The 26630-nt window shown below is 44.4% G+C and overlaps 1 protein-coding gene across 1 annotated transcript; it reads right to left on the bottom strand.

The window, feature by feature from the left end:
- Window positions 1–21040: 21040 nt before the first annotated feature.
- Window positions 21041–26630, bottom strand: PPP1R3C (protein phosphatase 1 regulatory subunit 3C). The gene is made up of 2 exons (XM_007059409.4): window positions 25833–26630; window positions 21041–23739 (listed from the first exon to the last, which is right to left on the bottom strand). The coding sequence occupies exons 1-2, from the start codon at window positions 25844–25846 to the stop codon at window positions 22791–22793; spliced, it is 963 nt and encodes a 320-aa protein (XP_007059471.2). The 5' UTR covers window positions 25847–26630; the 3' UTR covers window positions 21041–22790.

The following is a 26630-nucleotide window of genomic DNA, read 5'->3' on the forward strand; positions in this document are numbered from 1 at the left end:
AGCCAGTGCAAGGACCACTTGGCAGACCTCGGCCTCAATCTCTCCCACCACTAAGGGTGTGGAGAGAAAATACTTCATACCCTCCAAAGGGTATGAATACCTATTCACAAACCCACAGCTTGCTCGTTAGTAGTGGCTGTGGTGAATGAAAAGGAAAGGCAGAGACAGCAAGCCCCAGCATCTAAGTCCAAGGACACCAAGCACCTGGATTTATTCGGACGCAAAGTATACTCCACGGGGGGCTTGCAACTCAGGATTGCCAACCAGCAGGCAACCCTGAGAAGATAGTTTTAACTCCTGGAACTCAATGCTGAAGTTTAGGGAGTTGGTTCCAGCAGAGTCCAGGGAGGAGTTTGGGGGCAATTGTCGAGGAGGGCAAGGCAGTGGCACAGACCTCTTTACAGGCCTCACTGGATGCTGCAGACTCAGCAGCGCACGCCCTGTCCTCAGGGATAGCTATGAGGCGTAGCTCATGGCTGCAGGCCTGGGGGCTCCCGCACGAGGTTCAACAAACCATGCAGGACCTACCCTTTGATGGGGTGAGTCTGTTTGCTGAACAGATGGACTCCAGGCTGCATAGCCTCAAAGACTCCAGGGCAACAATGAAATCTTTGGGTATGCACACCCTGGCAACCCAACGAAAGTCCTTTAAGCTCCAACCGCTGCAACAGCAGTCTTATTCTCCTCGGCCGAGGCAGGATTTCTACAGGTGCAGGGGTAGGAATGGCAAGTGCAAGCCCTCCCATCCCACCTTCCAGACAGGGACAGGGCCCGACTAAGCCTCCATCGGGCTCAAAACAGACATTTTGAAGGTGCACCCAAAGACGGAGCACCTGTCTCAACAGTGGATCCTTCCCCAGGTTTTTTGAACCATCTATCCTACTTCTACCGTGCATGGTCCCAAATAACTTCGGACCACTGGGTTCTTCACACAGTAGAAGTGGGATATTCTCTCCAATTCTGCTCCTACCTTCCCTCCCACCCCCCTTTCCTGTTCCTCTTCAGGGACCCTTCTCACGAGCAACTCCTTATCCAGGAGGTGCAGGTGCTCCTCGCCATGAGAGCAGTGGAGGAGGTTCCTCAGGAGCTCAGGGGCAGGGGATTTTATTCCCACTATTTCCTAATCCCCAAAGCCCAGGGAGTTCTCAGACCCATTCTAGACCTGCGAGGACTCCACAAGTTCATGGTGAAGTTGAAGTTCTACATGGTCTCCTTCAGCACAATTATCCTTTCTCTGGAAGACTGGTTCGCCACCCTCGACATGAAAAACGCGTAGGAAATTCAGAATTAAAACTCCCACAGCAACATTAGTTGTGCTTCCTGGTATGTATATATAATACGGTCTCTCACTGCAGGATCACATTCTGCTGTGTGCAATGTGGCATACTTTGGGGGAATGCTGAAGAGTTCTGTGATCTGTTACAGAGGGAGTGGGGGGTAAAGGTATGTCTCTGTCAACAAATGGTCCTTAGTTTCTTGTACAAATGAAACACAAATTATAATGTGATAACATTACTGAAATTAAGTGTATGGAAATTAGCTGTCTTTTCTAATACACAAATACAGTGTACTTTTTATTATGGGTTTTTTACCATTGTATTAAGGATAAATAAAACCAATTCTTTTCTGAGCACATATACCTCTCCACATTAAGCATTGGGTCCCATCTATCTGTTGTCATCTTGAGGAAATGCTGGTAGGCTGTTATTCTTTGGTGTTTTCTGGGGCATCTGGTAGCCTTGCTACCCCTTCTGCCATTGAAGGAAAGGGAGGTCAAATGGTAGACAGGTCCATATACTTGCCAACAGTCTCAAATTGAAGTCACGGGGAACTGGTGGGTGCTTGGTTCTTCTAAAAATCAGATCACTTATAAATGCTGCAAACACTTATACCATACTTAACTCTACTGCTGTGAGCAGTCCCTCTGAAATCAATGAAACTATACATGGTAGTAAAAGTAAGCACCCATGTAAGTCTTTGCAGGATCCGAGTACAAATATGGATTTAGGAGCCTAACTTTTGGCTCCCATCTTTAACTATCTTTGCCATATTGTATATAGCTTTCTCTGCCTACAGGGAGACTACTGTACAATAGTCATCTTGACCCAGATCCTCATATGGTTTTATGCACATTAAATAGAATGTGCATAAAAATTCTTCATTCTGTCTAACACTAATAAGTATATTAAAAGATAATAAAAGATTATCCATCTGACCATTGCTTTCACTTACAAATCGCTGCAAATGACAGTATGCCATTGCTGTAAAATGTTAGGTTAGTACTTTAATTCACAGGACTATTTATCACCTCTGGTTAAGAAATGCAGTTCAGGCCATAAGTGAAAATGAGTTTCTTGGTCTCTCCCTAGTCCCTTCCTGCTCTTTGTCCATGTACAGGATTCTGCATCATTGCTGGTGAAGGGTAGCTGGAGATGGGGAGGGCAGTTAAAGTCAGGATGGAAACATTTTGACAGAGTTGTGAAGGAAAGATTGCACAGCACCTAGCTATAATTCACTTCTTTGTGCCTCAGTTTCCCAATCTGTAAAGAGGGGATAATGACACTGACCATCTTTGTAAAGTGCCTTGAAATCTATAGCTGGTACCTGATGGGCCATCAGCCCCAGCCTCACCCAGTGCCAGTAAGTGTAAAAACAAATCCACAAAGATAAGTAATAACAGAACACGTGATAGCTGTCAGTGATGGAGACATGGAAAGTAGAAAAGAGGGTTTCATTGCTAATAACACTATTGTACCAGGCTACTAGTATGGCTACTGATTTATTAGAATGAACCACTTCCTACTGCTGTTTCACTATTTCTAATCACACTAATGCATACTTGAGACTCAAAGGGAAATATCTGGCAAGCATAAAACTATGTGAAGGTTACCCACACCACTAAGGAGCGATCTCAAGCCTTCCAGAATATCATTATTTGCAGTATATAACAGTAACAAGGTGGCAGGTTATAGGACCCTACATTGAAATACAGGGTGCCACTGCTGAGTCATCATAAACTCAGTTGCTAAACCCTATGTAAAGATGTAGTGTAATTACTATTGATTCATGTTAGCAGATGGAACTTGTTAGATTCAAACAGGATATAAGGTGTGGAGTGCCCCTCTGGGATACTGGAAACCAAGGGCTGTGTTAGAGGAGGTGCTGTAACAAAGCCCCCAGAATAGCTCGGCATAGGGGGAGGCTTAGGCTAAATCTGTTTTCTTATTTGAGCTACCTATAAAACCAAATCTCTCATTGGACTATAATCTGGTATCTACACTGTTTGAAGCGGGAGGGAACTCCACATTATAGACTCAAAAAGAGTGCCTGATACTCCAGAAATAGATTCTGCCCTGCATGTAGTTTGTATAACATGCTCAGTCAAAAATATTTCTGTAAACATGCAAGAGCTTGTTGGGGGATGAAGGTTAGCAAAACCACATACCCTTCTCTTCACACCTTCTTTTCTTGTCAGATTAAATCCATGCCTGACTTACAGTGCTGGTCCTTGCTGAATGAAGGGAGCAAAACTGCCTTGGAAGTACTGAGAACAAGTAAAGCTGCCTCTCAGACATGTTTTCAAATCAGCGAAATTGGCCAGTGGCCCTAAATTCTGTGCCCTCCATTGTCTCCTAGAACGGCTCTAGACAGAGCTAGGAGTAAAGACAAGACATTCTGGAGGAAGCAGCTCCTGTCTGTTCAGTGGAAAGCTATTGCTATTTCAGCAGCTCAGGCCTCTTGTAGCAGAGGGATGTTTTACTTTACTAGAACGGAGTTAAGGCATGGCCATCACAGCTCCCCAAGCTCTCGCTCCCTTCCCCTTACCGCATTGACTGACAAACCTTTTCCCCATTCTCTGTCTGATGTGGGGCAGACTCTGTGCTTGGCAATCAGAGTGGGAAGAGAGAAGCTGGATGTAAGTGTTAAGTAAAGGACTGTGGACAGCCTCCAGGGTCCCTTGTCCACATTCTCATTCTTCACTTTCATGCTGCTTGCCAGTACAGGAGGCAGTCACATACATCCCCAGTTTATTATAGGAGATGCTTAATTTAAGCCATTGTGGTGTGTGGGTGGGGGGAGATCATTTGGGCTTGTAGTTTTGAAAGCAAGTGCTCTCTGTTGAACAAAAGCTCAGAGAAGGCAGCTTGAATATAAAGGGCCAAATGACACCGGGGCAAATGTCATTGATTTAAAAGGAATTCCCCCAGTGATGAAAAAACCCCATGTTTTACTGGTAGCAATGTCAAACAAGTTGTGTGTGTGTGTGTCGCGAGCAAGACGGTGACACAAAAACAGCTTCCCACAGCAACACCAAGGTTTAATAGCAGGAGGCAGGAATCAAAAATCAAGTTACAAAAATAAAAAAGGGAAGTAAAGAACAGTTTCAGTAAAGGAATGCAAATAAAAACTATGTAAAGTACACTCAAGTGCTGTGAAGCTGCTACACAAAAAGTTGTGACCCAATGCAAGAAGAAAGTAGTTTGAGAGAAATATAAATTAATCCAAGAGATTCATGATTATGTCCACGCTGGATGAAAAATCTGTCAAGATTATTTTAAATTCTGTGGCAAATGTACCAGCAACTCCTAACCCACAAGGCACATGCTGTATTCCCTGCTCTGTTTACCAAAAACCTAACCAAAAATAGAAGGAAAGTCTTGGAAGTGTAGTCTGGTCTTGGGCTTGCAGGACAGGCTGTCCCATTACTGTCTGAGAAATGCCCACAGAAGAGGTCTTTTGATAACGTGTCTTGAATCTCCTGGTCATGGTCCATAAAGAAGCTTCTGTTTAATTTGCCAGGGAGTTGTGAACACCAGAAAGGAACGCAGCCTGTATCATGATTCAGTTCCTGATGCACCAGTAACAAAGTCTGCTGGCCCCTGGAAGAGGAGACGAGATCTCACTCCTCCCTGTTTGTTTATACAGACCACAGCTGCATTACTGTCTGTCATGATCTGAATATGGAGTGAGTGTAAAAGTGGAAGGAAGGCCTTCCATGCAAGGTGGACTGCCCTCAGTTCCAGTAAAAGTTTATATGTAGTCTGGCCTTTCGTGGGGTCCAGGTACCATCAACAGTATGTCTGTCCAGGTGAACACCCCACCCCAGAAGGGAGGCATCCATCAAAATGCTGGCCCTGGGTGGTGGGAGGGCTGAACAGAACTCCCACCATGATCTTTTCTGGGTTTGACCACCAAGTTAGAGGAGGGACAACTCTGGCAGGAATGACCACCCTGGAGTTGATGTGGCCCTTTCTTGGTCGATAGGTCAAGTGGAGCCAAACCTGCAGGCACCATAAGTGGAGTCTGTCAAAAGGAGTCAAGTAGGTTGTTAGGGTTCCTTCCCCACTCTGAACTCTAGGGTACAGATGTGGGGACCCGCATGAAAGACCCCCTAAGCCTATTCTTACCAGCTTAGGTTAAAAACTTCCCCAACATACAAACTTTGCCTTGGCCTTGAACAGTACGCTGCCACCACCAAGCGTTTTAAACAAAGACCACTTGGAGACTTCTTTCCCCAAAATAGCCCCCCCAATCCCTACACACCCCCTTTCCTGGGGAAGGCTTGATAATAATCCTCACCAATTTGTGCAGGTGAACACAGACCCAAACCCTTGGATCTTAAGAACAATGAAAAATCAATCAGGTTCTTAAAAGAAGAATTTTAATTAAAGAAAAAGTAAAAGAATCACCTCTGTAAAATCAGGATGGAAAACACTTTACAGGGTATTCAGATTCAAAACACAATAGGATCCCCCTCTGGGCAAAACCTTAAAGTTACAGAAAACAGGAATAAACCTCCCTCTTAACATAGGGAAAATTCACATAAAACAAAAGATAAACTAATCCGTCTTGCCTGACTTACCTAGACTGATTGCAATATTGGAGACTTGGATTAGGATGGGTTCGAGAAGATGGATTTCTGTCTGGCCTCTCTCGGTCCCAAGAGAGAACAAAAACGTAAACAAAGAGCACAAACAAAAGCCTTTCCCCCCCCCCCAAGATTTGAAAGTATCTTGTTCCCTTATTGGTCCTTTGGGTCAGGTGCCAGTCAGGTTAGCTGAGCTTCTTAACCCTTTACAGGTAACAGGATGTTGCTTCTGGCCCGGAGGGATTTTATAGCACTGTGTACAGAAAGGTGGTTACCCTTCCCTTTATATTTATGACATAGGTGCACTCAACCATGTGGGCTAACAGTTAGAGGCACTTGTGCACTGTGGTTTGTAGTCTGCGAGAGATGTGTGAAATCAGGGTGCTCAATGCATGAAAACTTTCTGAGGGGAAGAACAGTCTTGCAGAAATGGAGTCTAACCTTGCTCCTATAAAGTTTATTGACCTTGTGAGTAACAAAAACAGACTTTTCCTTCATTTTTGCAGACACTTAAGGCTGTTAAAAGTTGTATGAGAAACCTTGTCACCGACCTGACCTCCTGACGAGATCAGCCTACCGGGAGCCAATCATCCTGACATCTCATCTGGCCTGCTACCACAGAGAAAACCCTTGTAAATACTCTTAATTCTGTAGTCACCCCAAAGGGGAGGACTCAATACCGGAAGTGTTCCTGGCTTATCATAAAATACAGGAACTTCCTGTGTGATGGGTGAATATCCACATGGAAATACATGGCCTTCACATTGAGAGCTGTGAACCACATCCCCTGTAGAAGGAGGGGATTGTAGATTCAGTACCAGCATAATCATCCAGAACTTTAGCTTTCGAATAAAGATGTAATTTACCAAAGGTCCAGGATGGGTCTCCATCCTTCATAGTTTTGGGGAATTAGGAAATATGGGGAGTAGAATCCTCTCCCATGGTAATGAGATGGGAGGTTCTCGATTGCCCCCCCAGTGTACGAGGGATTTTGCTTCCCATTGAAGAATTACCTTGTGAGAGTGGTCCCCGAAGCGGGACCTGGAAGGGGATTTGTGAAGTGAGAAGGCAAGAAACACTACGGAATATTCCTGATGGACAATCTCCAGACTGTCTATCTTGATCTTGTTCCAGTTGTAGGTGAAAAGTGTAAGACAATCCCCACAGATAACAGAGGACAACACAGTTGGCATCAGTGGTGGTACGCAGGTCTCGACCAATATGTCAAAAATGGTTCTTGGTTGGTGGCTGAGAGTGAGTAGAGCCTGTGGCAATAGCAGGCCTAGAAGTGAGGTCTCTGAATCTTCCGGTGTTTGCACGGCTGCTCAGCTATGTGCTGGTAATAAGGTGCATGAGGAGGCGGTAGCATCGGTCTGTAGTGCTGCTTCTGGTGTCCCCTCCTAAGGGATGGGGTATAAATCCCCAGGGAATGCAGAGTCAGTCTCAAGTCTTGTTTTTTTCATTAAACAGATTTGACTTGTCAAAAGGGAGGTCCTGGATGCTGCTTTGGCCCTCCCTAGGAAACCCTGATGATTGTAGCCAGGAATCCCTCTTCACAACCAGACCAGTGGCCAAACTTCTGGAAGCCATTTCTACCGCATCCACTGCAGCCTGGAGGTCTACCTTTGCCACTAGCTTCCCCTCATCTAAAAGAGACTGTCCTCTGTGGGAAGCTTGTCTGTGAAGTTCACAAGCCTGGCATAAGTATTAAAAATCATATTTCACTAACAACGCTTGGTAGTTAGTGACACAAAATTGCAGGCCTGCAGAGGAGAAGACCTTCCTCTCCATCCAGTCTCTTACAACCAGGGTGGCCCTTTGATAGCACAAACTAGCCCATTCAGCAACTGCCTGTACCATCACTGAGTTGGGGGTAGGATGGGAGAATAAGAATTCAGCCCCATTAGCAGGAGTAAAGTACCATGTCTCACTCTTTTTTTGGTGTGGGGTCACAGGATGCTGGAGCATGCCATACCATTCTAGCTGGTTCTAGTATGACCTCACTGATGGGTAGAGCCACCTCACTTGGTCCCTGCGACTGCAAGATGTCTAGGAACCAGTGTTGATGATCCTGGACCTCCTCTGATGAGATCTATAGGACACTGGCCACTCGTTGTAACAGCTCCTGGTACTGGCAATGAACATCGAAAGGAGAAGACGAAGAAGGAGTGCCTGCTTCATCTGGGGATGATGAAGAGACACCTGTCAAAACTGTCGGTACCTGCAGATCTAATTCCACCTCTTCCTCCTTGTACACCAACAGACCCAGCTGGCAAGAGGGAGAGGAGTGGTATGACTCTTGAGAAGGGCCTTGACACCTGCCGTAAGGATCCCAAGGACCACAATAAGACCAGAAAGGAGAATTGATCGGTGGTGTGGGACCCCCAAGGAAATCAGTACCAGCAGTCCCTGAGGTGTCATACCCAGTGAAATGGCAAGCCTAACCCCATGACTGTTTATCATGGCTCAGCTGCCTCTGCAGAGATACCGCTGTGGCCACCTCCTCTGAGAAAGGAGATCCCTCAGGAGTGCCAGGCCAGAAAGAAGTGGAGACTGCAGATAAGGGAAGAATATATCCTCCAGTGTTATGTAAATCTCGGTATATCCTGGTGTCTGTCTGAGTGGTTCCTGCAGTTCAGTTTGATGGATCTAGTGCATCTGCAGTGACAGAACTGTCTTTAGATGGATGCGGAGGTACCAATGATGGGTCTAGACCAGCACTCATAGACAGAAGTGGGCAGCGTCTATCCTTATCTTGGTACTGAGGTGAACAACAGAACTGGCAGTTTTTCTTTTTACGCATCTTGCCCTCTGATCGGGGATCTTCATCAGAGTTGCTTCCTCAGGTTCTCCTTGCAACATCTCACCTGACCTGGACCGGCTCATGGGGGAAGTGTGTTTCTTATGGACTGTCCTCAATGGGGATATGTACTTGTGCCCATGAGAGTGCCTTCTATCATTATGGGGAGCACGGGAAGAAGAGTCCTTGGGCTTAAATGTTGAGGGCTCCACTCCAAGGCACATGCTTGGAGGGGCACTGCTAGGCAGCTGAGGCCGACATATGGGGGGTCTCCCTGGCCCAGATCGGAGATGGGCCTTATAGCCTTTTCCATCAGGGGCTTCTGTAGGAGAAGCTCCCGGGCTTCTCGGGTCCTGGGTGGCGAGGAACGACAGATGCTGCTCTTTGCAGAGATATGTGCCTGTAACGGGGTTCACTCAACACTCTGGCACCTCTTACTGGCTGTCATGGAAATTGGCTCTGCATGTTAGTGTGCCCTCTTTGGGTGGTGCCTCGCTGCTGTCATTTCTGGTTTAGGACCCACATCTCTCCAAGGACCATGGTGTCCTCTTCAGCAACACAGCCCTCTGGCCATGCTACATGCTGTTCTCCCCCCTGCCGGGGACCTGCAGTCCACTGTTCAGCCACTTCCCTTAGTGGCTACTGCAGCGAATTATCTAGCCACTACGTTGTGACCCCAGCATCCTCTTTTCCCTTGTCTCAGGTCCTCAGCCTGCAAACCCCAGCAGCCAGCCAGGAGCTGTCTCCCGCTCCCCTGGTTCCTGCTAGCAGCACTGCTCTGTCTAGGGTGCTGGCAGTTCTCTCAGCCCTCCAGAGACACAGTCCTTCCTCCCCAGACTCCCAGCAGAGAACTGCCCTCCTCTGCCCTGCAGCTCCCTTTTTATATGGGCATGTTTAGTCCTGCTTGGCTGCTCCCTTCAGCCCTTCTCTGATTTGCTGCCTTCTGCGCAGCCTCCCTAGTGGTCTATTAACCCCTTAGAGTCCCGAGTGGGGCAGGTGACCCATCACAATGCCTCATCCAGACAGTACATGCAACGCTGATGTTCGTCACAGATGGAGAAGGATCAAGGGCAGGAGATGCAGTTCTTGAATCCTGGGACTCTGGGCATAGCCCCAGAGCTGGGAAGGGGTTCCCCAACTGGGCAGAAAGAAAAACTATATGATATTATAAACTTTTTAACTACTAATCTAAGAATATATCTGTTTACAAATGTTTTATTTATAGGTTATACACCAAAGTGAAGGAGGACACAATTCCAACTCAGGCCATGTCACGGTAAGAAGAAACTAGAGAAGGGTTGACCTACACTGGCTCTTGTACCCTCGGTTGGGAGCATGAGTAGAGCTACTGCACATGTGTAGATCAATGGACATTGCTTTGAAGAATTTCTGGACTTGGGTCCATGGTACACATGTATAACCATGTAAGGAATACACATAGTGAAAATCACTCGAAGAAGAAGGTAACAAATATACCTTCCTTTCTCTAATCCTAAATGTAAACACCTGTGACCGTTAAAGCACACGTATACATGTGGGAGAGCAGGAGATATATTCAGAGCTTTGAAAACACTCAAGGAGGGACAGAGAGAGAGCCAGACAGTCACTGCTGGAGCAGGAGGGCTAATGCCAGGCAGTTTGGACTGTTTATGGGAGAATTAGGGTTCTTTTGTTTAAGGATTTAGGATTTCTCGTGCTATACTCTTGCTATATAACTGTGGTTAGTTAACCATATATGTGACTTTCCTTGATTGTTCCTTTCAGTGATACTAGCATTCCATCCCTTCCACAAGAGGCTGACAAAGATATTGGGATATGAATTGTAGTTGTTCTAGGGTAAATTCCTACCTCCCCAAAAGATCCTTTAGCCCAAGGAAAGTGGGTGATAATTTGAGAATTTAGGCAAAGATAGGAGCCCCTCCCACCACCACACACACTGCATAAGCAGAGAACATTTTCCAATTGCAATTAATGTAATGAAGAAATGTGATTCTAGCCAACAGAAATTACATTTTTTTGCGTTAATATAACATGTGGCAAAGCCACCACTGCCAGCCAGCTGAAAAAGTCAAAGCTTGCCATTATGAGTCCATCAGAGAAATGCATTTCACAACTGTGAAGTTATAAAACAAATTCAGTGCCAATTTACACCTCACGCCAGCCTCCTGAGATTACCTGGGGTGTGAGCATTGAACTGGAGTGGACTCTCTACCTGCAAATTGTGACTTTATTGCAAGGAGAAACCCAAAACAACTTTCATAGCATTTTAACCAATTTAGCTGGATGGGATGTGACTCTGATTCTGTTGAAAGGATTTTTTAATTTTTTTTTTAAACTCAGACCAGTCACTCCTAGGAGCAGATAGAATAAGACTAGCCCATATCCCAACTCAGTCGTTGGATCATTGCCAGACCTGAACTTGCTCAAAGCCTGTGTTTGATTATCTGAAATATTCTGAGAAGTTTTAGTTACTTCCTGTGTCGAGCCATACCAGAGTCACAACTACAGAAATATCATGAGAGACAGGCTATTGTCATGTTATTCCTGCCTGGGAACAAGAGTGGAATGATGGAAATGTCATGAGAATATCGGTTCTTGTTTTATTTCAAGTTGCCCCCAGAAATTGATTGGTGGGAGCAGTCCTCTGTGAATTGGAGGAGGGAATCTGCTGAAGAACACAGGGAGAAAGGCTGGCTCCCCATCTCTGGAAGAAGAGAAGTGTTAGACCTAGCAGAGAGATGTTTCTGGTGGCATACTTGACCCTGCTCTGTTTTTCTGTTTATTTACTTTTTTCTGTAACACCTAGTACCATGATAGCTGGGTACCGAATCACAAATCAGACACGCCATTTGCAGAATAAAAACTAGAAACAGAAACAACAGGAAAACAATCAATAGAATGAACATGACTGGAATCATGCCCTGCAAGTTAATAGATTTGACTTCTGATGGGCTGCCAAAGGGAGCTAATTCCAAAAACAGATGCCTCATCTAGAATGATCTGCAACCAGATATGGTGACTTGTAGCTAGTGCAGATATTGCCTCTGGCTATCCCTCTGAATGTTTCCTCTTTACAAAAAAAGAGCACTTCCATCTTAGCCAGTGCCACACTGAGTCAGTTTATTTTCACTGCTGCATTTTGTTGGCTGAGGTGACACTTCTGCTCTAAACAGAAAAAATTTGGGTTTGTGCCTTTCCAGAGAGTGTCAGAGAGAGTTTGGTTTTTGTGGTTGTGTTTTTTGCATGAGGTTTTAGGTTTAAGGAGTAGCCCTTTACTTAGGGCAAGAGTATTGGCAAGGACTTTTTTTGGAATAAAATAGAGATGTTATTTATATAAACATCTACATGAGGATTTATATAAACAGCTACTTGAGGATACAATAGCTTTTCTAAAGAAGAATGCTTAGCCTAGATAAAAGCAACCACCGATATTATGTGCCACTGATTACCAAAAGGTTATTTTTTTCTAGACTTTTTGCTAAAACCAACTTCAGCCTCAGTCAGTTTCTTCAGTCACCAACCAACTGCAGAATAGACAAATAAATGAATTCATGCAGCAGAGACTTCATCTAGAACACAGACTGTAGTGGCCCACTTTACTGTCTCTTAGTAGGGATAAGTACTGTGGGTCTTTAGGAACAACCCACAGCTACAGTATTTCCAGTAAAAAGGGATTATTCCATGAAACAGTCTATTCTGCTTTCAGGATTGGCCTGTGAATTACTCTGAGGCCTGGGCTACACTGGGGGCCGGGAAGAGGGAGGTGGTGGTGGGGGGGTTTTCAAACTAAGATACGCAACTTCAGCTACGCTATTCGCGTAGCTGAAGTCAAAGTATCTTAGTTCGACTTTCCTGGCCGTCCTCACGGCGGCGAGTCAACCGTGGCGGCTCCCCTGTAGACTCCACTTACTCCTCCTGCCAAGGTGGAGTACAGGCGTCGATTCGGGGGTCAATTTATCGCGTCTAGACGAGACGTGATAAATCGATCCCCAATAGATCGATCACTACCCACCGATCCGGCGGGCCGTGAAGACATACCCTAAGTAATCCCTTCATGTGCCTGACCTGCTCCAAGCTCATTAGTAGAAAGTTAGGAGTATGCTGACTGTTCTTTAATGGGCCAAATGGCTGTGCAGTCATCCTAGGAACCTAGTCACCACATGTTGTGTAGAACAATCGTTTGACAAATGCCAGCCAGTCCCTATTCTTCTCTGCCCTTCCATGCTTAGGACCATGACTTTAATGAACTACTGCTGCTGCTGAGGCAGAAGGGGGTCCAGAGAGATTCTAGCATCTTCTGTATGTAATTATGTATTCAGAGATGCAGTCAGGTTCTTTGTCACTTTGCTAGATGTCCAGGAGGTTTGACAGCAGATAATGTGGTTGAGAAGAGCTGCCTGGTGTGCCACTGGACTGTTCCTTGGATCAGCTTGCTGGCACTTAGCACGTGCAACCAATTGTACTCCAGTCCCATTGGTTGACACAGGAGGAGGTGATGGCAAGAAGCCAGGCAAGACCATGATTTGATGAGCTTCCCCCACAGAAAGAGTAAGCTCCTATCCACCCTCCGTCAAGCTGGTCTCGGGCCCACCCCAGGCCCATCTTCCATCAGTCACAGCAGCAGGTGCTCCTGGGTACTCTCTGGAGGCACAGAACGCAAAGCTATCAGACTCTTACTTCTGTGCTGAGTTCTTCCATGGTGCCTAGGAATTACTCCTTTGTTCGAGCCAATGTATAAAAAAGGGCAGACTGGCCCAAGGTGACTGGGGTGCTAATCACATCCTGGCTGCTGGGGGCAAATGGCTTATGAGAGCCCCTTTTTATAAATGAGACAAGCATTGTACTGGATAGAGTGGCTGTCAGTTAGCAGTTCAGCCAATAGAAAACATCCCTTCCATTTAATCTATATTTGAAGCTCCCTCCTTACTAGGCTGCTGGCAGTCAGTATAGAAGAAAGACTCAAGCTCTAGCCTCCTGCTTGCAGCTGGCATGGGGCCTCCAGCAGCTGTTACTCCAGTGAGTAAACCTGTGCCTGGAATCCTCACTGTCCCCTCCCCAAGTTTTTCCTCTTAATCTTCCATGAGTGCCCTTATCACACGCCTTCTCCCCATGTAAGCTCTTCTTCTCTTGGCCAGCAACTCCTTCTTCCCATCTCAATTGCTGGTGCCTCCTCTCTCCTAGGAGATCATTCCTCTGTACTGGGTTTCATTGTTGCATTGCCAGATTTCCTGAAGACAGAAGACTGGGGGAGTTGAACATGGTAAGGCTCAGCGACCTATTCTCCCATCCTGATTAGAAGACTGTTCCAGGTAAGAGGAGGAGCCCATGGCCTGATAGAAGGGAGAAGGCCTAGGCATGGAGAAATGTAGGGGGTGCACTACCATCTTCATCCCCTCCCTACTTGGAGCCAGGGATAGGAGCCAGGGGTCTTTGTTTGGCATGTACTGGGATGACTGGTGCACTATATATAGACAGACACTTTGTTTCCCATGGGGGATCCTTGAGCAGAGGGTGGAGAGGGATCCCCTTCTTTCCCTCACTTCCTGCTGGGAGGAAACTAGGGGAAAGACTGCTTGGTGCCAAAGGATTACCCTTTTTTCACAAACAGTTCAGAGGAGGGCTGCTAGTCTAGGAGATCATCTTCCCCATTAGCCCCTGCCTACTTGGAGATCAGAAGAAGGATGACCGTGTTCAGAGGATATTAATATTTGTGGTAATATTCCCAGATGGAGCTACTATGAGGTGGGTGCATAATTGTTTGGAAAACTGTTGCCAGAGAGTAAGTTATGAGTAGTTCACATTCATGCTGGAAGGGCATATCAAGTGGGGATATGCAAATGCAAAATACTCCACTTAGGAAGGAGCAATCAGTTACACACTTACAAAATGGGAAATGACTGCCTAGGTAGGAGTACTGCGGAAAGGGATCTGGGGGCCACAGTGGATCACAAGCTAGATATGAGTCAGTGTTACACTGCTGCAAAAAAAGCAAACATCATTCTGGGCTGTATTAGCAGGAGTGTTGTAAGCAAGACACGATAAGTAATTCTTCCGCTCTACTCCACGCTGATTAGGTCTCAACTGGAGTATTTGTGTCCAGTTCTAGGTGCCACATTTCAGGAAAGATGTGGAAATATTGGAGAAATTTCAGAGAAGAGCAACAAAAATATTAAAGGTCTAGAAAACATAACCTATGAGGGAAGATTGAAAACATTGGGTTTGTTTAGTCTGGAGAAGAGAAGACAGAGGAGACATAACAGTTTTCAAGTACATAAAAGGTTGTTACAATGAGGAGGGAGAAAATTTGTTCTCCTTAAGCTCTCAGGATAGGACAAGAAGCAATGAGCTTAAATTGCAGCAAGTACAGGTTGAACATTAGGAAAAACTGTTTAACTTTCAGGGTGGTTAAGCACTGGAATAAATTGCCTATGGAGGTTGTGAAATCTCTGTCACTGGAGATTTTTAAGAGCAGGTTACACAAACACCTGTCAGGGATGGTCTAGATCTGAGGTTCTCAAACTGGGGGTCACGACCCCTCAGGGGATCACAAGGTTCTTACATGGGGGGTCATGAGCTATCAGTGTCCACCCAAAACCCCGCTTTGCCTCCAGCATTTATAATGGTGTTAAATATATTTAAAAGCATTTTTAATTGATGTGGGGGGTGGGGTCGTACTCAGAGGCTCGCTATGTGAAAGGGGTCACCAGTAAAAAAAAGTTTGAGAATCACTGGTTTAGATAATATTTAGTCCTGCCATGACTGCAGGGGACTGGACTAGATGACCTGTCAAGGTCCCTTCCAGTCCTATGATTCTACCTGGGTGTCTTAATATCATCTGAATAACAAGATTCCTTAATCTGAGCATCAGCCTATTCCCCAGCTCAAGGTCTCAGATTCTTAAACTGCACCACCATGTGCTCTTAGCTATCTTTTTTCACAGTGTGCTGACTATGCCTTTGTGTTGTATAATTATGGCAAATGCTGTTTTGCAACGTGATGTTGCTGGGGTTTTGCTTGGGAAGTTTTAAATAAATAAAAACATGGGCAAAGAAACAGCTTCGTTGCTTGGAGGAAGGTCAAAGAGACCTGTGTTTGTAACACAACGTTCCTGGTCCAAACCAGCCACTCTTCCTCATATGGTGTTTAGCCCTACATCATGGAATAGAATTTATAAAAATGTAATTGCACTCTGTGTCTGAGGTTAAAATTAATGAGCAAAGGGTCTCCTTTAGAACGAAATGACAAACCCAGGATAAACTCAGGCAATGAGGTAGCTCAAATAAACATTCATCAACCATGAGCACCAATGACTGACAATAAATAGTTAAGAGACTGATGTACTAAGGAACGCTGTGGGATCTCTGTTACGGTGTAAGTGTTCTCAATACTTTTTGTGCTAGTTTTATGAGACAGTTACTTTGAAATAATATGACCAATAGTTCCAAGTCTGAATGCTGCAAAAGAGAAGTTACAGTGTTGAGCTATATTTTGACTTCCAAAATTGGGGGACAGAATGTGAGACTATTTGTGCTATGAAAACCAATCACCTGGGGGCATGTCTTTCACCTGAAATATATCGCACATGCAGCTGACAGACACATGGAGTGGAATCCACAAATCTACTTAGGGTACGTCTACGCTACCAAAAAACAAACAAACAAACAAAAATGAACATTGAAACAACTCAACAGTGAGTCTTAGAGCCCAGGACAACTGACTTGAGCTTATAGGGCTCACACTCCGGGGATAAAAATAACAGTACAGACATTCCTGCTTGGGCCAGAGCCCGGGCTCTGAAACTCAGTGAGGTGGGTGGGTCTTGGAGCCCAGGCTCCAGCCCAAGTGGGAACATCTAAACTGCTATTTCTAGCCCTATAGCACAAGCCCAAGGCAGTTGACCCAGGCTCTGAGACTTGCTAGCTTGGGGGATTTTTGCACTGTAGATGTATCATGAGGTGCTTGCACCCAGATTCACAATCCACAAGACTCCTGCTGAACACAATAGGCACCTAAACTCTCTCACTGCCGACGTTGTTCAAAGTAAACAGTTCCCACCTCCTGTGGTCCTATCTCCCGCCTAAACCCCAGAGTGATTCACAAACCAGGGGAACACAGCTGTGTGGCTGACTAACTTGCCCAAGAGGACCAATTCTGAGTATCCTCCTTATAACTTTTGCCCCAGTAGTTAGAGTACTCACCTAAGATGGGGGAGTCCTAGGTTCAATTCCCCCCTACCTGGCACAGGGGAGAAAGGTGGGAGAGTCCAGTTCCAATCCTTTCAGGAGAGTGCATTAGTCACTGGGCTCTATGATATTCTGATGTGGGACTCTCTCCTGTTGAAGCTGTTGCACTGTGGATAAATAAATGGAATGACTGTGCCAGAGAGAAACAATGGGAATAACTCTAGTCCAGAGTGTAGGGCACCCACCTGGAAGGTGTGAGGAGCCACACATAAGAAGCATTTTTTGATGAATAATATTTTGTTTAATTAGCACTGTTTGAGGGAATGGGCTGATCAACTTTCAGGACCACGTTTGAAGTCTGCTTTAAATGAAACTGTGGGTTAGGCTGGGTTCAGAGGGCCAAGGAGCCCATCCCGCTGTGGATTCTGTTTGGCAGGCTGCCTTGTCTATGGTCTTAATCCACCCTGCTGCATATTTTGTCATAGGTACATCGCAGTGAGATCTTAGGCCAAAATCAAAAACAAAAGCAGCATCCAGCCTCAGCTCTGGCATAGACCAGAGAAAGGGACGAAGGTGGACCAGACCGATACTTTTTTGCTGTGTAAAGGGGATTGATTTGAACTAGAGCCCATGAGGTTCGGGGGAAAAGAGAGAGAGAGAGAAAACATTTTGCTTGTCTTTATGGTTGGGGCCCATGGAGTTTGAGAATGGCATGACAGCCCCTACAATACCCCACTTCATTTGTTGTCTTGCACACTGGAGGTCCAAACCTTGCAAGATAGCCTTCCAGGGGAGCTGACTTAAAGCCCAGGTGGTGCAGAGAGTAGGTTTACATTATTTTAAAAACAACTGCTCCTGGTTTTTTTTAAAAGCAACTTCTGTCTCTGCAGTAGGAATCCAAGCAAACCCTCTCTCCCCGTCCCAGGGTGAGGATGTGCCAGCTATCCCTTTCGATCTAGCCTTTGGCGAGGATTTCTAGGGAAAGGATGTCTCCTTGCCTCAGACACAAAGCAGCACTTCTACTCCAGCAAGATACAGAGTAGTGACTAGAGAGAAGTAATGAGTTGATGCACAAATTGGGCCATGGAATGGGTGGGGAAGGCTCTCAAACCACCTCGCTGTAACTCTGTCTCATAACCCCAGTTTCTTACTCCCCCTGGAGGGAAATTAGTACCAGATTGTTTTGAGGGAGTGAGAGAGTTCTCCTATACAGTGTAACCCATTCTATGGTACTTTGTTTTCCTCTGCTACTCATCAGGCCACAGCTAGGAGCAGGGGAGCCTGCTAAAGTATTGTGTCTTTAAGTCAGGCTATAGAGGCTTATCCTTCCAGATGCAGATGGACTTGGTTCAATTCCCACTACTGGCCCCTGCCAAGAAATGCTAGTGGAGCAATCTTCGTATTCTGCTGTGTTAGGAGTTGCTTTTGCTGTGCTCAGGGCTGTCAGGACCTTTCCAGGAAGATGGCTTTTTTTTTTTTGGGGGGGGGGGGGGGGGGGGGGGGGAGGAAGGGCTTCTGCAGAATTGAATCTTTTCCATGGGAAAGCTTGATCTTCCAACAGGAAGTAGTTTTAGCAAAATCAATTTTAAATTTCAGCTTATCCCAAATTAAAAACATTGCTTTGACAAACGCAGTCCAAATGTTCCTTTTTGATTCAATTTGACATTAATCTAGGCCCATCTGAGCTGCTGTATGGGAGAGAGTTCAGATGCCTCATGTCCCTATTCTCCCCTACAGATCAGACTCCCTGGCTGGTCCTGGATCATGGTGTTCCCCCTTTGCCTGAACTGCATCAAAGTCACTAATATAGTGTGTCATGGGAAATGTAGTCTATCATAGAAGCCTGGCTCATAAAAGAGAATGGAGGCATAAAGCACCTGAATTACCACTCTAAGGCCTAGTCTACACTACAGGGTTAGGTCAAATTTAGCGGCAGGTACACAGCACTAGCCAGGTACACAGGAAAAGCCCCGGGAACTTTTGAATTCATTTCCTGTTTTGTCAGGGTGGCGAACTCAGCAGCACAGGTGACCATGCAGTCCCCCCCAGAATTGTAGAGCGTAGAATGTTTCTATGCTCCCCCTATCATCTCCATCCCTGAGGTTATCACATATTAGAAGGCAAAAAACAAAAACAAAAACAAAAAAAAAACCTGCACTCACGATGACATGTTTTCTGAGCTCATGCAGTCCTTCTGCACTGATCGTGCATTAAGCTGTGCCCTGAGGCATTCAGTGGCAGAAGCCAGGAAAGAATTAAGTGAGTGCAAAGAGCGGAAGCAGGACGTGATGCTGAGGCTAATGGGGGAGCAAACAGACATGATGAAGCGTCTGCTGCAGCTGCAGGAAAGCCAACAAGAGCACAGACCCACTGTATAACTGTGTATCCTCCTCCCCATGTTCCATAGCCTCCTCACCCAGACACCCAAGAACGCGGAGGGGGAGGCTCTGGGCACCCAGCCACTCCAGTCCAGAGGATGGCCCAAGCAACAGAAGGCTGTCATTCAAACAGTTTGATTTTTAGTGTGACTGCAATAAGCAATGTGGCCTTGTCCTTCCCTCCTCCCGCACCCCACCTGGGCTACTGTTATCTGTCAGTTATCTCCCTTTTTTTTTTTTAAATTAATAAAGAAAGAATGCATGGTTTCAAAACAATAGTTACTTTATTTTGAAGGGGGGAGGGTGGTTGACTTACAGGGAATTAAAAATCAACAAAGGGGGTGGGTTTGCATCAAGGAGAAACACACACAACTGTCACACTGTAGCCTGGCCAGTCATGAAACTGGTTTTCAAAGCCTCTCTGATGCGCAGCGTGCCTTGCTGTGCTCTTCTAATCGCCCTGGTGTCTGGCTACTCAAAATTGATGCCAGGCAAATTGCCTCAACCTCCCACCCTGCCATAAAAGTCTCCCCCTTACTCTCACAGATATTATGGAGCACACAGCAAGCAGCAATAACAATGGGAATGCTGGTTGTGCTGAGGTCTGACCTAGTCAGCAAACAGCGCCAGCGAGCTTTTAAACGTCCAAAGGCACATTCTACCACAATTCTGCACTTGCTCAACCTATAGTTGAACCACTCCTTACTACTGTCCAGGCTTCATGAGCCATGGGAGCAATGGGTAGGCTGGAGTAGGTGTGACCATGTGGTGCTGCCGGCTGGGAGAGCAGCCTGAGGCAGAAGCCTTCTGCACGCATGATATTCCAGGCAGGACTGAATCTCCATGAGACAAAACTTAAAGAAGAGAATGACCTGGAGTCTCTGGCTCCCATTCGGTGCTCACCGAGGTCTGCCAGGAGTACCCAGGAGACATACGATGGCTATCCGTCCTACTGCACCCTCTGCCGCAAAGGCAAGGAGCTGCTGCTGTGTAGCAATGCAGTACCGCATCTACCAGCAGCACCCAGGAGACGTATGGTAGCCGTGCGGGCTCCATGCTTGCTGTGGTATGGCGTCTGCACAGGTAACCCAAGAAGAAAAAAAAAAAGGCATGAAACAATTGTCTGCCATTGCTTTCCACAGAGGGAGGGGGGCCTGACAACATGTACCCAAAACCACCTGCAACAATGTTTTTGACCCATCAGGCATTGAGAGCTTAACCCAGAATTCCAATGGGCAGCAGAGACTATGGGAAATGTGGGATACCTACCCACAGTGCACCGCTCTGTAAGTCGATCCTAGCCACGGTAGTGAGGACGCACTCTGCTGACTTAATGCGCTTAATGTGGACATACGCAATCAACTGTATAAAATCGGTTTCTAAAAATTGACTTCTATAAAATCGACCTAATTTTGTAGTGTAGACATACCCTTAGAGACATGACAGCAGCTCAGGCAGACAGTTTGTCAAACTTATGTTCCGATTTGGTTCAAAAATATCCCAGTCACACGTTTCAATTTGGTAATGTCTAATGTTGTTTTGACACTTTGACCCAAAGAATATTACTGAAATTTTTTAGGCCTTTCATTCACAATTAACTTTTTTGTTTAAATTCAGGTTGAAAATTGAAGTTTTCCATGGGATAAATGTTAATTTTTGACCAACTCTAGCAGTGCTCCCTTGCAGACCATAATGCTGATCCAGGCCTTCCTACCATTCACTCTCAATTGCCCTCTTAATCCCATAAAGCAGGACAATGGGTGGTGAAGGAGGGTTTTGTTTTTGTTTTTGAAATCCCTCAGGAAAACAGTTTGATATATCAAAATATGTTTTATTCTTAAAATGGACCAGTTTACACAGTACAGTGATAGTTACAGTAGAAAAATATTTGGGTGGGAATGAAAGAGGCTAATTTCATCTTAAACGTTTACCTTTTTATTACAAAAATGCTCCAATCCTCAGTATCTGAGTGAGTAATATGATTTGCATTTTCATGTCAACATCAGCTCAGTATACCAGACAAGTGAACACAGGTGTGTGTATTGTATATATTTAGAGTTGCTACATCCCATACATTCTTAGTATCTCCCACTTCATTCTCACAGGAAAAAGATTATCTTTACACTTTGATAGCTCAGGATGTGAAGCACAAAGTGCAAAAATACACTGGGTTTGCTGAAATATGTAAAATAAAAAAAAACAACCAAACATTTTGACTTCACAGAAAATGACTGAGGTCTGAGACGAAGCATAGAAAACCGTTCCTATTTAACTATGACAAGTATTCTTTCTAGAGAAAACCAGTGGCAACCCTGCTCTTTTCAACAGATTAGCTTTCAAAAAGTGCAGTTATCTCAGCACCTTCAATATGAAGGACCTCAGTTGCCTAAGTTTACTTTACTGCTTTGGAGGGGAAGTGTTACTGACTGCAATAGGGAACAAGATACCATAAGAGCCAAGACAAACATTCATAAGAAAGATCAGATCAGCAGATGAGCCAACACATTTAACTCCTCACCTATAAATTAGGGCATTTTATAAGTTACATGATCTGTCTTCTAAATAATTTTTTCCAAGATAGGATTTTTGGCATCTCAGGGATTTTTAAAAGGCACATGGCTTCTTAAATGTACATAGAGCCAAATTCTGCCTGTGAAGTCAGTGGGGTTGCATGGGTATAAGTGAAGGCAGAACTTTGAGCTTATGGTACAAGATAGGCACCTCCCACAAGATTAAATATACATAAGCATATTTACAGAGTTCACCCCTCCCATCTATCATTACTCTGTCACTTATTTTCACATATGAAGTAGTTAGAACAAAAAGGCTGCAGTTTAAGCTAATTGCACTTTCTTTATTGATTAATTCATTGTTACCCCTTAAAAATTTCCCATGTGATTTTTGGAAGACCAGCTTCCAAAAGTTTTTGCGCTTTCCTAAAATATACAGTGCATCTTACCTCTTCCCCTTCTCTCACTTTTCTGTTATCCACCCAAAAAGATACTCCTTATTCATACCACAGAATCATAACCTTGCATTTTGTTTCCATGAGGATGTAGAGGGTTAAGACAAACCTCTGTCTCAGCAGCAATATCCCATCTCTACTACATACTGTGCCATGCACAAAATGAATTGTGGCTCTGTTCACTTAACGTCCTCCCACACAATTATTACAGCTTCCCAAAACTCCACCACACAATTGTACTTCCTCACAAGTGTCTCTTAACCCATGATTAAGGCTAGTGAATAGCAAAGAAAGTCATGTATACTTAACACAGACATGCTATTTCTACAGTAGGTAACCGACTGAGGGGCTTGTTTTTCCATTTTGAAATGGACCCCTTTTTCTCCAAGGGTAAGATGTGGCTGAGAAGTTTAGAAGTTCTCAGATGGTCAATTGCTTTAACTCAACAAGTCCCAAAGTGCTAGTAAATTTGGATTTGTAAGAAGAGTCAGCAAAACTTTCTAGCAGGTTTTGGTGTACTGTACATGAAGCAGAGGCTGAAGACTAACACTGTTTAGTTATTGAAAGCAGGAATGCTCATGGGCTAGTAGTTCATTCACCAATATGGGGCTGAGTTTTCAATCCGACCCCAGCTTTGCCACTCAGGAAAGAAGCCATTTGACAGCCTCGGACTGCCAAGCTGCTCATACTCTGTTTCATGTGTCTTCCTTGGAATCTTATGAACTGTGCAGTCTCTCTTAGTAGATGCTGGTGCTTGGACGCCATCAGGTTTCCATTCTGCATGGACAATCTTGTAGTTCTGACCCTCATTATTGTCCCAGAAGATGTGCTCACCACTTTGGTAAGAAATGCAGAACTCAATCTTCTTTTGAGTGGGAATGGCTGGAGGCAGATCAATGGCAAATGAGAAAGTGTCACTGTCAGAGTCGCCATACACATTGTTCATATAGATGCAGTCAACATCAGTGTAGGTTTTCCATGTATCAAACGTAATTCGAACCTGAACCTTCTTCTCATAGCTCATGTTTTTCACTTTCACAGTCCCTGCCACAGCCCTTTCTTGGAGGGTGCAATTCTCAAGACAGATAAAGTTCTTCTGCAAGCGATTCCGGAAATCTAAGTAATCAGCTGAAGGCTGAGAGAAACCCAAAATCAAATTTTTCTCTTCATGTAGTTTTAAACCAGCAGTTATATCTTGAAGGTCTAACAAGTCAAACTGAAGATCCCACACTGGATGCTCCTGGATTTCAGAGAAGACATGGATTGCAGTCAGAGATAGCCCCTTTGAATCCGCAAACACAACTCGCTTCTTGGCTCGGCTTGGGGAGTGGTTCCATTCATTATTTCGACACTCAGAATCACGTTTCACATTGAGACATGGTCTGAGAGGCTTGAATCTGTTAACAAAGTTTCTTCTTTGATAGTCATCAAGAGGGCTGAGAATTCTCTTCAGAGGTGGTGAATGGGCTAAGCAAATTCTCATGGCCACATCAACAGGCATCATGGAGCTGGGCAAAGGCCTTGGGTCCAAGATCTGTATCATTCTGAAATGTGATCAGGAAGATGGTAAGTTATAAGGTGTTTGCTCCATCAAATACACACTGGAAGAGAGTCTTCTGAAAAGCTGTGCACACTTGATTTCATTCATCATCTTAATTATTCATGGCTTGCTCTTTGCATACTCTTAAATAATGCAACCTAAATTACGATTATGACTTTCAATTACGGAAGCTGAGGAATAGCATGAAAAGTTATTCAACCATATTCGTAAATTCTGAATTGTTTTGATTCAGCTACATTCTCACCCAGCTGTTTGCTTTTCCACGAACACCTGTGCAAACAGGTTTTTATTCACACAAATCTTAGGGAAAGGTCTCATCTTCTTGCAAATGTACATGTGGCAATATGGATGAAGATTTTCATAAGGCAGCACAGGTATTAGCTATTCCTAGTGGAAGCGCTCATCTCATTTCAGAGACAAGGTGGGCGATGTAATCTCTTTTATTGGACCAACTTCTGTTGGTGAGAATGAAGCTTTTGAACCCCACTGAGCCCTTCTTCAGGTTTGAAAAGGGAACTCCCAGAATCACAGCATAATGCAAAGTGGAACAGATTTTCCAGACCTGAAGAAGGGCTCTGCATGGTTTGAAAGCTTCTCTCTCTCACCAACAGAAATTGGTTCAATAAAAGATATTACCTCACCCATCTTTGTCTCTAATATCCTGGGACTTGACACAGCTACAACCACAGTGCATGCATCTCATTTCAGTCATACAGGCTCCAAGCCAAGACCCATAGATTCCTCAATCTCAAAAGTTCTCTCAGTCAGGGAGCAGAGATAACACTGTATGGACTCATCATCACATAGTGCCAAATAAGTAAAAATGGATATGTTCACAGTGTTTGTTGAACACTTATAAAATGAATAATTTGTAACGTCAGTTAGTGGATAATTCAGACAAGAATGGTCAAACTACTAGATAAAATTGTTCTCCAAGAGTAATTCACCCAGCTGCAGGTGTTAGAGGCATACCATATCATGATTTTGGCTGCTTAATTTATGCAACAAGAACATGCTTCACCCCATCTGATTTCATTGTAGTAATCTAGTACAGTAGCCCTTAATAAAGGTATACTTTCCTAAAAGCATCTCTAAATCCATGTGTAAGTCTACTACAGGTCTGCATAAAAGCTACATGGCTTCTATTCATTTTTTTTTTAAATAAATCACCTATTGATGAAAGATTATTCACAATTACAGTATAAAAAGACATGGCTAGTTCAAACAAACTGTGAGTATATTATATATTTGTGGATTAGGGTTTCAAATGTAATACATCTTTGAAGACTGGCATAGTTTGAATGGAGATAAAATTCTGTTGAGTCACAGGAAACAAATATTTGCTTTATCACTTTAAGAAAGGTTTCTACTTCTAAGTGCTCTCACCGGTATTTCAGAGCAGTGCCAAAATATAGTGGGGGAAAAACCTTTTATGCAGACTCTGAGTCTCTTAATTCTGCCTGGTAAGGCAAGTGCAGGGGCAAGGGGGGGAATAAAAAGAGCCCTATTAGTCACTGAAGCCAAAGCAACATAGATTCAGCTTTTTCAACAGAACCAAAATAACACACACTGAAGTTTCAAAAACAACTTTCACTTATGGCTATTTTGAGAGAAACTCCTTGTGCTAGTTGTACTTCTTTGAATTTTAGAGCACACTTACAGGGCATTAACAAACAGGCATAAGAACTAGGAAACTGACAAAAATCAGAAAGTCAGAAGTTAAGACCATTCTGGAGACATTAAATGTTAGCATTACAGATGCATGTTGACATTTTAAGTAATACAAAACAAGGGTAATGATATAAATCTTAATGTCTCAGATCCCTCCCAAAAAGCAAAATTCTAAGAAAATGGCTGATTTCACACACAGATGCATGCACTAGTTTAGGTAGTTCATAGACTCAAAAGTCAATTTAAGTACTATGTTAATCTGCACTAGTACACTAGCAAACACCCATATAATCCTTCTGCACTTGTAAGAGGGGCTTGTTATGCTCTACAGAAACTCCTAAAAATGCATTTTTTAGTATGAGGAGGAGTCCCTATCAGCAACGTTAACTCTTACAGAAGGCTTACCTGGTACAATGCATTAAATAGAACAAACTAAGCCAGAAAAGAATAGCATGGAGAAGAAGCGGTGAAGGTTAATGAGATGCTTCTGGCTTGATTAAACCTTAGCACAATCTCCTCCCTTTCTTTCCTCCCCTCTGCACTAGCTGCTCTTTGCAGACTACCAGAGAACATAGTCTGCTGCCTGCTTCGACACCCAACCCTTTTCACGTAAAAGCCTCTGAGCAGCCAATCCCTTAGCAGCTAGCTCCTGCCAAGCCATCAGGGCAGTTACATACTCTGAAACCGCTCATGTTACTGCATTTGTAAACTCGATAGACGTGTTGGCTGGAGACTGCCTTCTAACGAAGGAAAAGTAAAGCATGAAACTATGATTTCAGAATCAGCTGGTTTTAGTGATAGAAACTAATATATTTTTAAGGTATCAGTCATGATAAGGTGATGTCTCTGCGTCCCTGATCTGTCACCTTAAGATCAGCACTAGCACTGGAAACTGCAGAGAGAAAGTAACTTTCCATTCTAATAATTTTAATGAGAAAAATGTATTTTAAACTTAGTTTCATCTCCTTGGCAGGAAAAAATTGACTAAAGTCAACCCTTTGGAAACAAGATATTCAGTTATATAAAAGAGTATAGTCCAGAGTATAGTAGCATAATTTATAAGTATTGTTGACTTTACAAGACTTCAACAAGTATTCTAACTTTGCCCAGGGGGGAGATGGAGGATCCGGGGTAGTTATATGCAGCTAAGCAAAGCCCTAATCCTGCAATGGCATCTGAATAGGCAGACATGCACAGAGCCCC

Source organism: Chelonia mydas, chromosome 7 (assembly GCF_015237465.2).
Source record: "Chelonia mydas isolate rCheMyd1 chromosome 7, rCheMyd1.pri.v2, whole genome shotgun sequence".
In the NCBI taxonomy this organism is placed as follows: Eukaryota; Metazoa; Chordata; order Testudines; family Cheloniidae; genus Chelonia; species Chelonia mydas.